Below are 16117 nucleotides of genomic sequence, written 5' to 3'. Positions count from 1 at the left end.
ACACCCTACTAAAGTGGGATCCAGAAATCTGTGTGTTTTTTTAACGTTTTAAAAAAGTTTGTTTACTTATTTATTTATTTTGAGAGAGAGGGAGCATGCACACGAGTGGGGGAGGGGCAGAGAGAGAGAATCCCAAGCAAGCTCCATGTTCAGTGCAGAGCCCAACTCCAGGCTTGATCTCCCAAAGCCATGAGATCATGACTTGAGCCGGAATCAACAGTCAGACACTTAACCGACTGAGCCACCCAGGTGCCCCCAGAAATCTGTGTTTTAACAAGCCAGGGGATTCTGATGCAGCTCAAGTTGGAGAACCACTGGTTTAGACCAATGTAGCTTAAGCAAGTTCTTTGTCTTCCCTGAGCCTCCATTTCATTATCTTTAAAATGGGCATATCATCACCTCCTTGCAGTTATAATGATTGGAGATAATTTAGTATAGAGCACCTCCTATGTGCTAGGCAAAAAATGAATGCCAGAAAGTAACATCATTATTTTGAATTAATATGTGTCTGAGAGTTTTTGGTAGTTCCCTAAAACAAATAGTTCAAGAACCCATGAGAATGAGTGAATTATTTTGTAATCTTTTCTAAACGTAACACAAAATATAAAAGCCCTATGCAGAATGCTGAATTGAACTTTTATAGAGCAGGAAATCCATCTACCCACCCCCACAAACAAATGACAAACTAGAAAAAAATTATGTTCACAATTCTATGTGAGAAACAGTGCTGTTTTCCTTCACATACAAAGAGCTCTTAAAACCCAATTAAAAAAAAAAAAACCCACACGCAACCAAATGGAAAAATCAACAAAGGGCATGAACAGTCAGTTCACAGAAAAACAAACACAGATTACTTAGTAAGTGTTAAAAATGCGCTCGATACCCTCACAATTAAAGACAGGCAAACGAAAAGAGTGGAAAGCTCATGTTTTGTGTGGCGGATTACCCAATTTTAGGAATTTATTCTGAAAACAATCTCCCACGAGTGCCTAAAGATTTCTGCACAAGAAAGAACACCAGCATGGTTTGTAATAGCAAAAGCGCTTGGAAACAGCACAAGAGTCCATCATGGGAGACGCTTAATGCAAAGGACGGAAGGGTATCCAAAGCCCATTCTCAAAAGCAAAAAGTAGCTTTCTCTCCCATTTCATTTGAAAACAGTAAAGAACGCACACATGCACACCCACTGCATGCAAAGAAAATGCATAGGGCCTTTGTATTTTGTGCTACATTTAGAAAAGATTACAAAATATTTCTTTTTTTCAACGTTTTTTTTTTTTTTTTTTTTTTTTTTTTTTTTTATTTATTTTTGGGACAGAGAGAGACAGAGCATGAACGGGGGAGGGGCAGAGAGAGAGGGAGACACAGAATCGGAAACAGGCTCCAGGCTCCGAGCCATCAGCCCAGAGCCTGACGCGGGGCTCGAACTCACAGACCGCGAGATCGTGACCTGGCTGAAGTCGGACGCTTAACCGACTGCGCCACCCAGGCGCCCCACAAAATATTTCTAACAGTGAGCATATTGTGTTGCACTGTTTAAAATCTAAAGTGGTTGGGGTGCCTGGCTGGCTCAGTCGGTTGAGCGTCCAACTTTGGCTCAGGTCATGATCTCACGGCTCATCAGTTCGAGCCCCGTGTCGGCCTCTGTGCTGACAGCTCAGGGCCTGGAGCCTGCTTTGGATTCTGTGTCTCCCTCTGTCTCTGCCCCTCTCTCGCTGGTGCTCTGTCTCTGTCTCTCTCAAAAATAAATAAACATTCAAAAAAAATTTTTTTTAAATCCAAAGTGGTTAAGGATTTATCAACTTAGTAAACAGAAGTACACCAAATGATGAAAGCACGCTGCATTAGCTCATGAACTATTAACTCCAGTATTCAACCATTCCTATAGGATGAAGTACATGAATCGCCTCGTTCTTCCTATTGCTGCAATCACTGCCAGAGTTCAAGTTCATGCTGCTCTTATTCAACCCACTGTGGCGTCTCCTAATGGGTTTCCTGCCCAGTCATGACTGTCTTGGCATGCAAAGCCATCCATGAGCCCAGCCATTCTCCTAGTAGACCTCATCATAACGTTGCAAGGGGCAGAGACTGGATCATATGTTCACTGCTATGTGCTCAGAACCCAGCACGTGCCTGGTGCGCTAAAGGTGTTCATTAAACAGCTGCTGAGTGAACCAAGGAACACATGAACAGAATGAATGACTGAACAGTAGTGACCGCTAACAAATGGGATTGAAGATCCGTGGTGGGAAGCCTAGGCTTCCCACATGCCTCTACCGTGTGGATTTCTGTTGTTGTTGCTTTCTGTTGTTGTTACTGCACAACAACCAAGAAAACTGCCCAGGAGGAAGAGGACTTGTAGGCTTCAGCCCAAGACCTGCACAGGAACAGCCCCCGGAGGGGCCTGTGGGTGGGCGGCAGATAGCCAGCCCAGTCCAGGCGGCCGGAGGTGGGGAAAACCACGGAATCCACCGTGCAGTGCTCCAGCACAGAGAAAAGGAGAACTAGATGCAACATGAAGACATTAATCAGGAACGACTGAAAATGGAAATTGGTTTGCAAGTCAGTTTCCAGGCTCCCTGGGAATTATGTTAAAGTACTTTATCTAAAGCCTTGGGAAAGTATATGCCAAGGGTCAAAAAAACACATCGAGAAAAGTCCCGACTGTGGCAGGATGAAACATGGGCTGTGCTCCGTGCCAGGCGGGGGTGCTGAGGACCCGGAGGCACAGTCAGAGCAGGGGAAGGGGGACAGAAGTGACACAGGTGAGGAAAGTAATGAGCAATAGTCGGCGTGAGTGAGTGCACACTAGAAGTCAGGTGGGCCCCACACACCCTTGCCACGGCTTCCATATCCAAGGCCGTCTGGTTGGGGGCCCAAGTTCTTGTTGCAGCAGGAAGCTGTGTCTGGCCTCTGGGAGGAGGACTGTGTGGGGTTCTGGGGCCCTCAGCTGTCACTGGTCGAAGACAGCTGAGTAGAGGACACCAATGTCCTGGCTGACTTCATTCCAGGTGGCTCACAGGCGTGATATCCCTGTTGAGGAAGGCCTTGTGGTGTGGTGGGTCCAAGAGTTCAACCCCACCCCTGTCACTTATGGGCAGTGTGACCTGGGAAAGGCAGGGACCCTCCCTAGCACCCTTGGGTTTCCTCATCCAAAAATTAGGGTAGTAGTACTAGCCATCTACAGTGGACAATGTTTGTGCCCACCTATAATTCATACACTGAAGCCCTAACTCCCAAGGTGAAGGCATTTGGGAGGTGGTTATCCCCACGAATAGGATAAGCGTCTTTATGAAGGAGACTCCAGACAGCTCCCCTACCCCTCCACCATGTGAGGACACAGTGAGAAGACAGCCATCTATGGACTAGGAAGGTAACCCTCGCCAGACCCCAAATCTTCTGGCACCTTGATCGCAGACTTCCAGCCTCCAGAACTTGAGAGATCAATGCCTGTTGTTCAAGCCCGCCTGTCTGTGGTGTTGTTATAGCCACCAGAGCACAATGAGACACCATCTCATAGATGGTGTGAGTGTGGAATCAATGAACACACGCGAAAGTGCTCTTACAGAGCCTGGCCGACTCTGTTCTCAGCAAATGCCAGTTGTCACCCATACTATGGCTGTTGGGGGGCCCTGACCGGGACCCAGGTGACCCCGGCCCAGGCCTCATGTCTCTCTTGGGCAGGAGGGTGTGAAAAGAAAATGAAGCAGAGACTCACAGAACACAACACAAACAAGCCACTCAGGGGATGAAACATGATTTCTGCAAAGGGTTTTCACCGCCAAGAATTTACTGAAGTTCCCTGAAGGGAAAACCAGCCATAGGAATTAGGACGACACCAATGGATACACTCTACTCAGACGTTCAGATGGTTCTGGCATATTTGCCATGACTCAGAAATGGATTAGAGAGAAAGACCAACACAGGGGAAGGGACCCCAATGCTGTGGAGACTGGTCAAAAGCATTTGTTCAGGAAGGAAAGCCAGCCCCACTGTTTCATAATAACATCTTTATTAAGAATCTGGAAGGGGAGTTGCCCAAAAGCCCCAATAGGGCCCAAGCTGAGGAGAAGCATTTGAGTGCTCCCACTGGAAGATGCCCAAATGAGGACGAGGTAATGCATTTGTATATAAATAATACAAACTGTTTAACTAAGAGGAAGAGCTTGGAGCCCTTTGAGATGTTCCAGGAGCAGCCCTGCATGTTGTCACAGATGGTCCCCCTGGGAAGAGTGATCCTACAAGCTGTTTGTCCACAAAGACTAATAAAACCCCAAGCACCACCACGAAGGATGTGGGAGAGAAGGCATCGTCCAGCTGGAAACTGCAGTGCGTCCACTCCCGGAACGCTCTGTCCAGCCCTGTGTCTGGACCTTTTATCTCAGGCCAGACACAAGAAGGCCTGTCCGTTAGTCTACGCATGGAGTTCATCTTCCCAGCGGGCAAGATGGAAAGGAGCTCTGCAGGAATATGAGTGGGTTTGATGGAACCACAGAGGACGGGGCAGTATGTCTCCCAAAGCAGCACCCAGAAGGAGCCAGAGTAGCCCAGAGTCTGTCCCCAGAGCCTCTGCTGGTGGGGTGGACAGCACCAGAGCCCGACCTGGGAGACAGCCCATCTCCCCTGCTGAGGGCTGGAGTTTGTGGGAGTCTGGCAAAGAGTGCACTTTTCCAGTTCTGCCCCTGTCCTCACTCAAGGAGCCTATGCCAAGTTTCTATGGAACATCTCCACCTGTGGTGGATGCTGGGGAGGACACAGGAGCTGAGGCTAGAGGTTGGTCCTGGGGCCAGAAGGAGGGAAGCATGAGAATGAGGGCAGGGAAGGGCAGGAGTGGGAAGGTGGGAAGGAGATGGTGGATGGAAGGGATCCATCGCAGCCCCAGAGGGAAAGGGCCACCAGCCTTCCTGACACAGCTGACCCAGCCTGCCACCCAGGAGCACGGGGCAAGGTCACCGGACTGGAGTACATGTCCCCACCACCCGTGAATGTAGTATATTTTTTATCCACCTGCTGGTGGGCGTGCAGTAACAGAAATACTTACAGTTCTCTGCCATTTCCTGACATTTTAAAGCCACCAAATGGAGCCTGTGCGTAGATGGCATTATAGCAATTGATCCTGGAGGAAGAACAGAAGACGTTCATGATTACCTGGAGAAGACCCACCTGGGGTGCGTGCATCTCGGCTGTCAGGCACTTGAAGCAGACTGTTGCCTCAAGAGTGACTTTTGTCTAAGTTTTAATAATGGGAACAGGTGTGTTCAACTTCTGTCTTCTCATTCTTCCCACCAGAAGCTAAAATTCGAACATTTTTTTTAATGTTTACTCATTTTTGAGAGAGAGAGAGAGCATGAGCGAGGGAAGGGCAGAGAGAGAGGGAGACATGGAATCGGAAGCAGGTTCCAGGCTCTGAGCTGTCAGCACAGAGCCTGACGCGGGACTTAAACCCACGAGCCATGAGATCATGACCTGAGCCAAAGTCGGACACCCAACCGACTGAGCCACCCAGGCGCCCCTAAAATTCAAATATTCTCAAGAATAAAGCTCTTCACTGGGATAGGAAGGGAATGTCAAGGGGGAGAAGAAAGGAGAGTGAAATTATGGCATAAGGGAGTAAGATTCAGCTTTGAAATGACCCAGCCCTGACCTCAAAGTTCTCCTGCTTGGTCATAGGATTCTGGTCTTGTTACCCAGCCTCTCTGAGCCCCCTTTCATGTTTATCAGCATTATCATCTTTACAATGAGGATGGGGCGCCTGGGTGGCTCAGTTGGTTAAGCGTCCGACTTTGGCTCAGGTCATGATCTCACAGTTCGTGGGCTCGAGCCCCACACCAGGCTCTGTGCTGACAGCTCGGAGCCTGGAGCCTGCTTCTGCTTCTGTGTCTCCCTCTCTCTCTGCCCCTCCCCACTCACACTCTGTCTCTCTCTGTCTCTCAAAAATAAACATTAAAAAACATTAAAAAATAAAATGAGGATAATGTCATCTGCAGGATTGCTGGTAAAGCAGGGACTTTCACCCACACTTTGAACAGGACCATGCGCTGCTTTTAGAACCAGAATACAAAATTAAAGCGAGAGGGAGTGAAGTCCAAGGGACAGCACGACACGGTGGTCAAGAACATAGACATCAGAGCTACACGGACACCAGAGTTGCCCAGCGGGCTGTGGGCTCTGCTGTGCCACGTACTAGCCGTGTGACCCTAGGCAAATCACCCAGTCTCTCTGTGTCTTGATTTTCTCATCTGTAACATGGAGACGATGACGGTCCCTGTCTCAGAGGCAGTCATGAGTATTGAGCAAAGCACTAAGGCGGTGCTTCACACATAACACACAACTAGCATCTCTCTGTCGACAGAAGAGTAATGAAGTTAGCAAGTCAGCAACTCAGGAGAGCCGAAACACGCACACCCTCTACTCACCAGACTGTTCCAGACTCCAACGCAGAAGCCAGCTTCAGGGCCTTGTCGAGGTTTTTTGTGAACACGGCTGCTGTGAGTCCATATTCAAGGCTATTTGCCCTTTTTATCACTTCTTCGATATTTTTGAACTTCAGTATTGGCTGCACCGGTCCAAAAATCTAGGATTAATTGCAAGAATGGCCATGAGAGTCATGTTCGAACGAAGCACACACTCTGAGCAAACACTGCCTTTGTTTTATGCCTTCTCCATGTGCTTACATGCAGCAGAAATGACGACCAGAGGAAAAAGAATGTCCAGAGATCTTTTTATTTACGTAATGGTTGACATCTGAAGGGAAGGATTACAATGAAAAATTAAAATATCAACTGAAAATATATTTCAGGCTTATGATCTCTTATTGTCATCAGGGCTTCTGAGAAGCCCCAGCCCTTGAGCTTTGGCATAGACCCTGCATACTGACATACACAGAAGACAAAACTTTCCAAGTTTTTCTTGGAGAAAGTTATTGCCAAGGGTGTTTGCAAGGCACGGAACACACATAGAACTGTGTGCCCCGACCTCTTGGTGGTACATTTTCCATCAATGAAGATGCCATAAAATGTTTCCCTAATAACTCCCAGGGGAGGGGATGAGACAATGTTCCTTGTTATGCAAAATAAAAATAAAAATCCCATAAAAATCTCTAGGAGAAAGTCTGTAAAATACCCCCACAGGAAGGCAGTGATTCACTTTCTCACACGTCCCAAAAGACCACATCCCAGGATCGAACCACCCAGGACCCTAGGTGGGAACCAGTTTCCATCTAGATTAATGGTAAGATTGAAAGACAAAGTTAGAATCACACTTTTATGGAGGTCATAAGGAAGTCATATGGAGGTGACCATTTGCAAAGATGCTTATGGTGGAAAACTTCATAGAGAATTCCAGCCATGAGGTGTTCTTTGCATCAACACACTTGTCATTTCAGTTCAGTCTAGGGGGAATGAAGGCAGCTTTGGACTGTGAACCTATAGGCAGCAAGAGCCTTCCAGCATGTGCTAACCCAAGGATGTGTCAGAAGACAGAAGAGGGACGGTTGATCCCCAGAGATGTGTGAAAATGGGGGGTTTAGAACAAACTCTGCACCTGCTATATAGTGCTTGGGGTTCCCAAAGGCAGGTAGGCAAGATGGCTTCTCTCAGGACCCCAAAGGAGAGGAAGAAGGCCACAGGAGAAAAGAAAACGTTCCCTGCACAAAGACTTCTGGGATGCCCAAGCCCTAGAGAAGACTTCTGTTTGAAAGGCCCAGCCCTCTCCCCCTTCGAGTCCCATAAGAGTCCCCATGGAATGAAGCTTTTCCTGCAGCACCCAGTACCTCCTCTTTGGCAATCCTCATGGTGTCAGTAACTTCTGAGAAGACCGTGGGTTTAATGAAGAGCCCCCTGTCTTCCATAGCCGAACCCCCACATTCCAGTTTGGCTCCCTCCTTCTTCCCACTCTCGATCAGATCGAGGATTTTGTCAAACTGCTTTTGGTCAATCTGCAAAACACAATGAGAAGTACAGCCTGGATTCCTTCTGGGCAGTGGCTGCCATCTTATGAGTCCAATGGCCTTTCACAGGATCAGCTGTCCTACCCCTAAATGTTCTTGCCAAGTCATAAGTCATGGAGCAGATGTGCCTTGTATACAAATACTCCTCTGATGCACATATCTAGGCTCTTTGGAGCAGGGGAGAGAGGGGAAGATAGGCTCTTCTCATCCTCCCTAGGTGTAGGGTTTATTCATATGACTGACCTCTTCCATGCTGTTAAGCAAATCCATGAATGAAACAAGATCTGAAGTGGTCACGTTCTTTGCTCTCCCAACTCTTCGCATCCTGGGAAGGCTGCCAGATTTGGCAAATAAAACTACAGGATGCCCAATTAAATTCGAATTTTTGAAAAGCAATAAATGACGTTTTCAGCATAAGTATATACCAAACCAATGTTTGGTAAACGTCATTTATTGCTTATTTGAATGTCAAATCTAGTTGAGTGCCATGTATGTTATCTGGCACCCGTGTGCCCTTCGCACAGGGCACCATGGATCAGCGTAACAGTTACTGGAATTTTCCATCCATAATGTGGAGAAGTAGGAAGGAGAGCTAACCACTGTACCCAGAACCCCCAGAAATACAGCAGAGTAAGCCTGAAGGTGAGATGGATGGGCTGCTTGTTTGTAAGGAGCCAGGTCATCAGAAAGGCTCCACCTTCTGCCACCTTGCCTAGGAATCTCCTGGGCTAGCGTGCACCCTGTATCACTAGCCTAACGCTCTGCTCTTGGACATGGCACCCAAATAGCTGTCAAAGGGCACCCTATTTGCGAGACTGTGCTCAAGGGAAGAAGTGCTATCCTCATCCCCAGTAGGCCTTCTTCCCTAATCCATGGATGCCCTGTTCATGACCATGACCCAGCTGCTAAGTCCCTTCCTCTTTGGCTGAGAGAGACAGAGTTTTGACTGTGATTGGTTTGCGGTAACTGAGATTTTTAGACAGAAAAACTGGTTTTCTTAAAATAATTTTAAACTAAAAAAGAGAAATAAGCAAACCCAATGGTGTATTTGGATGACTGTTCCTGAGGAGCAGGCTGGCTTTTTCAGAACCAGTGGGCACAAATCATGCACGTCCCTAGACCAGTCATCTCCTGAAGTGCGGATCCAGTGTTAAAATTCCAAGTTTTGGATCCTTGTACCGGGATAAATTCCAAACAGATCAAAAATTAAACCATGAAAAATGAACGCAGGGAAGTTCTCAAATTCTCTCATGTGGGAGAATGCTTCTGTAAATATTGGGTGTTGATGGTCTTTCTATGATGTGAAACCCAAAAGCCAAAAAGAAAAGATGATAAATTTGAGTATATTATATAAAAAAATGCAAAAACATCATAAGCAAAATCAAAGGGCAAAAAACAAACTGGAAAAAAAAACTGACAAGTCATTTCATAGAACTAAAGCTAATTTCTCTAGCATTTAAAGAGTTCCTGGTGGCTGGGTGGCTCAGTCGGTTGAGCTTCCAACTTCGGCTCAGGTCATGATGTCACGGTCTGTGAGTCCAAGCCCTGCATCGGGCTCTGCGCTGACAGCTCGGAGCCTGGAGCCTGCTTCAGATTCTGTGTCTCCCTCTCTCTCTGCCCCTCCCCCATTCATGCTCTCTGTCTCTCTCTGTCTCAAAAATAAATAAACATTTAAAAAAAATTAAAGAGTTCTTAGAGGGGTATCTGGGGGGCTCAGTCTGTTAAGCATCCGACTCTTGATTTCGGCTCACGTCATGATCTCAGGGCTTGTGAGATCTAGTCTCGCTTATGGCTCTGAGCTGGCAGTGCAGAGTCTGCTTGTGGTTCTCTGTCTCCCTCTGTCTCTCTGTCCCTCCCCTGCTCTCTATCTAAAAATAAATAAATATTTAAAAATAAATAAGTAAAATAATGAGTCCTTGGAAATGATGAGAAAAATGACCAGAAATATAAGGAAAAAATATGCAAAGCACCTGCAGAGTTTATGGAAAAGGGACTGCAAATAGCTTTTAAACATGATAAGATGTTCTGCCTTACTCCTTATAAGAGATATATGCGTATTAAAACTAAGTGAGATACGGTTCTTAACTCTCGGATGGGCAAAATCCATATCCTATTAGTAAGGCTGGAGAAACAGACAAGCTCACACAAGGTTGGTATAACATAAGTTGGTCCATCCTCTTCGAAGGTAATTTGTCAATGCTTGCAGAAATTACAAATGTGCTCCCACTCGGTAATCCCACTTGGGGACTCTGTCCCACTGATGTCCTTGTATGTTTACAAAATGACATACAACATCGTGTGTAACTGCACATACTGACATGTTCATCAGAACATGTCGTTTGAGGGGTGCCCTGATGGCTCAGTTGGTTAAGCGTCTGACTCTTGTTTGGGCTCAGGTCATGATCTCACAGTTTGTGGGATCGAGCCCTGCGTCAGGATTTGCACTGACAGCGCAGATCAGGATTCTGCTTCAGATTCTTTCTCCCTCACTCTCTGCCCCTCCCCCACTAGCACACGCATGCATGCACATGCTCTGTCCCCCTCTCTCTCAAAAATAAACTCTAATTAGAAAAAGAACATGGTAAGGGCGCCTGGGTGGCTCAGTCTGTGAAGCATCTGACTTCGGCTCAGGTCATGTTCTCTCGGTTCATGAGTTCGAGTCGAGCCCTACATCAGGCTCTGTGCTGACAGCTCAGAGCCTGGAGCCTGCTTCAGATTCTGTGTGCGTGTGTGTGTGTCTCTCTGCCATTCCCACATTCATGTTCTGTCTCCATCTCAAAAATAAATACAATATTAAAAAAAAAAGAACATGTGATTTGAATCCTGGTGAATTCATAAAGCAGGATTCTATCTACCTGTGAAAAAGAATGAGGCAGGTTCTCATGGCCTGGTATGGAAAGGTCTTCAAATTTCTTATGAGAACACAAAAACCAAGGTGCAAGCAGTATAGATGTCATAGTTATCTTGTGGGTGAAAACGGGAAATCAGAACACATATTCCTGTTTGCTTATATATACATAAAGAAATTCTGGAGGGCTATGTGAGAAACTAAGACTGTGGGGTACCCACGGAGGGAAGGTTAAGAACCAGGTCCGTGCAAGAGGAAGAAGGATGGAAGAAAGACTTTTCTCTATTGACATTTAGATGTGCCCTAGGTTTTAACTCCTATGTCTGCATTCCCGCCTAGAGAATGAATTTAAACAACTGTAATGGATCCAGGAATATTTCAAGGTTCTCTCAACTTGTCTCTGGATGAACCTGGTCTTGGGTTAAAAGTTCCAGGACTGCTCTTTCTTCCTCCCCAGAGGCCAAGAGGGCTTGTAGGGCTTTATCAAACTATGGGTCCTGAGTGGCTGTGACCATTCTCTGCCTGTAAGACCAGACTTCTCACCTGTCTGTCCTATAGGCAGTGCTGGGGTCCCCGTGGAAAGCCTGCATATCCAGACTCAACTTTTCCTGATGAGTCCATGTGAACACATTGTCTAAATCTAATAGTCCTCCAAGAAATGGCAGCTGGTGACTTCCAGTGCTGGAAGAAGACCTGCCAGAAGTGAATGGCCCGGTGGGGCACAACACCAGAGACGGAGTCAGACGGACCCCGAAGGACAGGTGGAAAGCTGCACTGGGCTCCGCTGGAGAGGGCACCGGATCCTGCCCCCACCAGGTGGCCTGTGCACTGTTTATGTGCCTCGTTGCCAAATAAACCTAAGAGATTTTGGAGCATTCGGCAAAGCAACTGCCTGCAGTGGACACCGATCTAGGTCAGCTAGCTGTTTTACAGGCATGAGACAGACAGGACTGACTATTTGGACAGCTGTAAATCCTCTCTGAGTAAAAATCTTATTACCATAGATGAAAAAGCACTTTGGGAGAAAAAAATCCAACAGTGTCCTAAAATAATATGCTGAGGTTAGGCGGCTTAAGTGAGCTTTCAAAAGGACTTTTAGCAGCAGCATCAAAAGCACCGACGAAATCAACACCCATTCTGCTTGGATCTGCTCTCTTGGAAGAGGTTTCTGTATCTGGCTTCAAAAGTCAAGCCTGGAGCCTTGGAAAGAGACTTATGAATAATGATGGGGTGAAAGGGTTTCCTTACTATGGGATCAGCTCACATATTTCCCACGGAGTCTGGATTAGCTTTACAATGACGGTGGGTTTGATAATGACTTGTGGCCATGTTTGCATTCAGACCTGAAATCCAACCAAGGCCACTGGACAACTTTGTGTCACTGGCCGCTGGGTTTGGAGCTGAGGTCTGGCAGGGTGGGGAGTTTTGGCCACAAGCTGAGATGCTTCTCTCCACCAGGGTCACATGGCATTGGAGCCACAGAGCATGTGGGCTGGGAAAAGGCAAGGATGGGCACTGTGGCCAGAAATGCACCTTTTCCACGTGGTCCTCCCCCTTCCCCAGCCAGATCATCCCCACGGGATGGTCAAGCAAGACCTGACCAACGTGACCTGAAGTCATGCACAGACATTCATTGCTACCTAGATCAGGGAGGCTGTCATTTAATGCTCAGCTCCCCTCCTTAAAAAATAAAGACTTATTAGGTGCCTTGAAATACTCATAATATTCATCCATTACTCCCATTTTCCAGATGAGGAAACTGAGGTTTGGAAGGAGCTTGGGACTTTCTCAAAGTCATAGAGCCAAACTTGCACTCAGATCCATGGCTTCCCATGTAAACACATGGTGCCACTGCAGTGGGTAAGCAGCAAGTTCCCAGGATATAGACCTAAGTAGGTGAGTCTTGACACGTGATTTGAAACTTCGTGGCTGGGGCAGGACTTTGGCTACGAGAAAAGTGGGTTGCTGTTGAGCTCTATTTCAGTAATGCATGGGATGGTCAGGCTGCCCTCTTTTAAATATTTATCCATCTGCGAGCACTGCATAATTAGCAAGAAAGTGATACAGGATGTGCCCTTTTAAAGAGGTTATTAAACCTCGTGGTTATGATCATTTTCATCCTGCCGTTAGTTTCGAAAACCAGGCCTCCAGTGACATGTTCCGCCCGCCCAGAGAGGCATCCTGGTTCCCAGAGCCCTCTCCACTGGGACTCTTTGGTTTCTAACGGTCACCTTGTCCTATAGCACATGTGAGCTCCAGGGCCCGGAGGCTGAGACTGCTCTGGGTACTTTGCCTCTGCTTGCACTTTGCTGCCTTTCGCCCAGGGTTACAACCCCTCTTTTGTAGGGAAACCAGCCAAGTCAGACAGCCTCTGCCTGGGTCTCTCCTCTGGGGATCCTGGTGGCTCAAAAATTGGATGGTCCTCTTGGCTGGAGGGTGCAAGCATAAGGCCTTCTGATCTGGGAGCGCCTCCCTCCTGCCAAGGCCCTGAGCTTGGCATTATTTGCTGCAAAGAGCAACAAACAGGGGTGTGTGTCCACTCCCACTTTAGAAGCCCACAGAGACCTGGTGGGACTGCACTGTCCCTCCATGGCGCCTCAACAAAAGCCTCAGGAGGCAAGCAGCCTCCCTTCTGCTTCGGGAGGGACCGTGGAATCAAAAAGCGCCAGAGCTGTAAGGGGCTGTGGTCAAAGGGGCTGCCTGGTCCAGCCTCCAGACGCGCAACGCAGGGTTCCCACACATCGGTAGGTTACCTGGGGCCCCTGTTCCGTTCTGACGTCGAAGGGGTCTCCGACGGGACGTTTCTTGGCGTATTCCACGCTCCGCCTGACGAACTCGGCGTACACCTGCTCCTCCACGAACACCCTCGAGGCGGCCGTGCAGCACTGACCTTGGTTGAAGAACACTCCCTGATGGGCGCACTCCACCGCCAAGTCCACTGGAGGGAGGGGAGCGGCGGGGGCAAGAGGAAGCGATTAAGTCGTTAGGGCCGGACTGGTGACAGCTGCAACTCTAATTGCCGGCGCAAGAAAACAGGCCCCGGAATGGCTGCATTTCAGAAATTAATTTTATTCTCGGCATTTCCCAACAGAGAGGATGGGAAAAGGGATTTTCTGATGCACTGGGAGTGGGGGGTTAAGTGAGTCCTGGGACTGCTGGACTTCTTTACTATGCTAATGAACTCGGAGAGTTGTAGTAATCCTCCCCTCCACCCCCCTCCGTTCACCTGCTCGTGGATCCCTCCCCTCCCCCTCTCAGGAGGACCCCAGTTCTATAGATTAACCTTTGGTAAGTCTGGATGTAGGCCAATTGGTGAGAGCTTAAAAAAATTTTTTTTTAATGTTTATTCATTTTTGAGAGCAAGAGAGAGAGCACAAGCAGGGGAGGGGAGGACAGAGAGAGAGACACAGAATCCGAAGCAGGCTCCAGGCTCTGAGCTGTCAGCACAGAGCGGTGGTGGGGCTGGAACCCAGGAATCCTGAGATCCTGACCTGAGCCAAAGTTGCTGCTTAACAGACTGAGCCACCGAGGCGCCCCCAATTGGTGACAGCCCACATTTTCCACCTTGTGCTTCCTTCACTTATCAAGTCCTATTAAGCAAGCTTCTTTTGCTTATGAAGCCTTACTAAGCAGCATGAACTCCATGTAGAACTTATATGGGTTAAAAAAGAAAGCAGGGATCCTGCCTCATGGGGGCTGAATCTGAACTGGAGAGCAGGCACCGAGTTAAAACTAGAAGGGTGCTTAGTAAGTAAAACCTTTGGGGATGTGCTTCATGAAAAAGAAGTGCTCAGTGGGTTTCCCTTTAGGGCTCACAGGATGGCCTCTTGTGTGTGCTCCACTGTTAGCTGGTTTTTCCACATCCCCCACCCCTCCAATGCACACACTGCTGCTTAAGACATGCAGCTTTGCCATGAGCAGGTGATCCACAGACACCCAGCACTGCTCTGGGGCAGCTCTGAGGACTGCTGGCCTCCACTTTGAGAACCGAGCCATTGCTCTCCAGCAGGACAGTCTGTAGAAGTCTCTGGATCAGCAGACAGCACCGTAAGGTTCTGGCTTTCCCTGACCCTCTGTGCCAACTGCCCCTCCCGCATCCTGACAGGAGCCAGGGGTAATGGCTGCAAGTGGTGGGGAATGGGGGCATGTCACCATTGACACTATGTCTGGATGCCAGCGATGTCTGAATTTACTTTTGTGGACTGGTGCTGCCTGGATGAGAAGCAGGAAATGGCTACATAGGGTGTTTATGACCCTTGTAAAACCAAGCCTCAAACATGGAAGGGTTTTGTGTTTTAGCTGCAGTTTTTTGTTGTTGTTGTTGTTTGTTTGTTTGTTTCACTGAGGGGGTAAGAAGATGAGCTGAGGTGCAGATGGGGCACCCAGATATGGTGGCACAAGAATGCAAAACAGGGGTCCTGGCTCTTCAGGATTGGAGTTGGGGAGCCCAAATGTGGCAATACCCAGAACTGTTTCATGTGGCTCCAGAAACCATCAGCAACACTAATGATGCTCCCACAAGGGCTACCAATCCAGGTGAAAAACGAGTCCTGTCTTCATGCCCAGCTTCCCTCTACTTCCTTGAAGCTTGTTTCCTCCCTCAAGCCACTCTCCCATTGAAAGCCAGCTTCAAGGAGAGGAAGTCATATTAGTCATTTACACCTTAGCAAGATATTGGGCTAGGGTCATTTTTCTCAGGGATATTTGTAGTTCCAACCTTATCTGAGCGTGGAATGGAAGGCTTTGTTTCCCATGAGAGGAATTTCTGGCACCAGTGGGCAGGTGGGAGAGGCTACTCTTTAGGGCGCTTCAGGGTACTTGGGAAGTGACACCTTTTGGCGGCTGACCCTATCGGCAGGTGAATGAATGCCCGATGTGGCCCTTTCTTCCTCCTTCTGGACACAGCAGCCAAGAATAGCATCTATTTTCATACTGTGCATCCATGAAGCTCTAGCAAGACACAAACTGCCCTCAAGCAGCTGGGCAGGGTTGCTTTCTCGAGGTGGAGGGAGAGAGACAGCACTCAGACCAGGGAGGTAATTCTAAGGGTCAGCTGCCACTGTCCTCTCATCTGTCAGGCCTGAGACAAAGGAGGAAGAAACATCTCAAGTCTTCGGAGAGCCTCGAAGCACTGTAGGAAATACTGACTGCGAGGGTAGAGTGATTAATGCCTGTGAGTGGGGAGCATCTGCCCTGCTCCTCCTTGTCTTGGCCCCCTCCCTGCACACAGGACTCTGGAGAAGAATCTGGACTTGCTCCCCATGGCCCCAGCTCTGCAGGGACAGGCGACGTAAACTTAATCTTCAAAGGCAGAAACAGGC

General features: G+C 48.1%; 1 protein-coding gene across 1 annotated transcript in view; it reads right to left on the bottom strand.

Annotated features, from left to right (window-relative positions):
• ALDH1A3 (aldehyde dehydrogenase 1 family member A3) overlaps positions 1 to 16117 on the bottom strand; it is a 39123-nt gene that overhangs the window by 3470 nt on the left and 19536 nt on the right. The window contains exons 9-12 of the mRNA XM_042941182.1: positions 13550 to 13734; positions 7772 to 7936; positions 6417 to 6574; positions 5042 to 5116 (exon numbers count right to left, since the gene is read on the bottom strand). Coding sequence (XP_042797116.1) covers positions 5042 to 5116; positions 6417 to 6574; positions 7772 to 7936; positions 13550 to 13734 — 583 coding nt within the window. The remainder of the gene's footprint in view (positions 1 to 5041; positions 5117 to 6416; positions 6575 to 7771; positions 7937 to 13549; positions 13735 to 16117) is intronic.

Source organism: Panthera leo, chromosome B3 (genome assembly GCF_018350215.1).
Source record: "Panthera leo isolate Ple1 chromosome B3, P.leo_Ple1_pat1.1, whole genome shotgun sequence".
NCBI classification, from domain to species: Eukaryota; Metazoa; Chordata; class Mammalia; order Carnivora; family Felidae; genus Panthera; species Panthera leo.
Note: the sequence above shows the minus strand (reverse complement) of the source record. Positions and strands in the feature narration are given on the sequence as shown.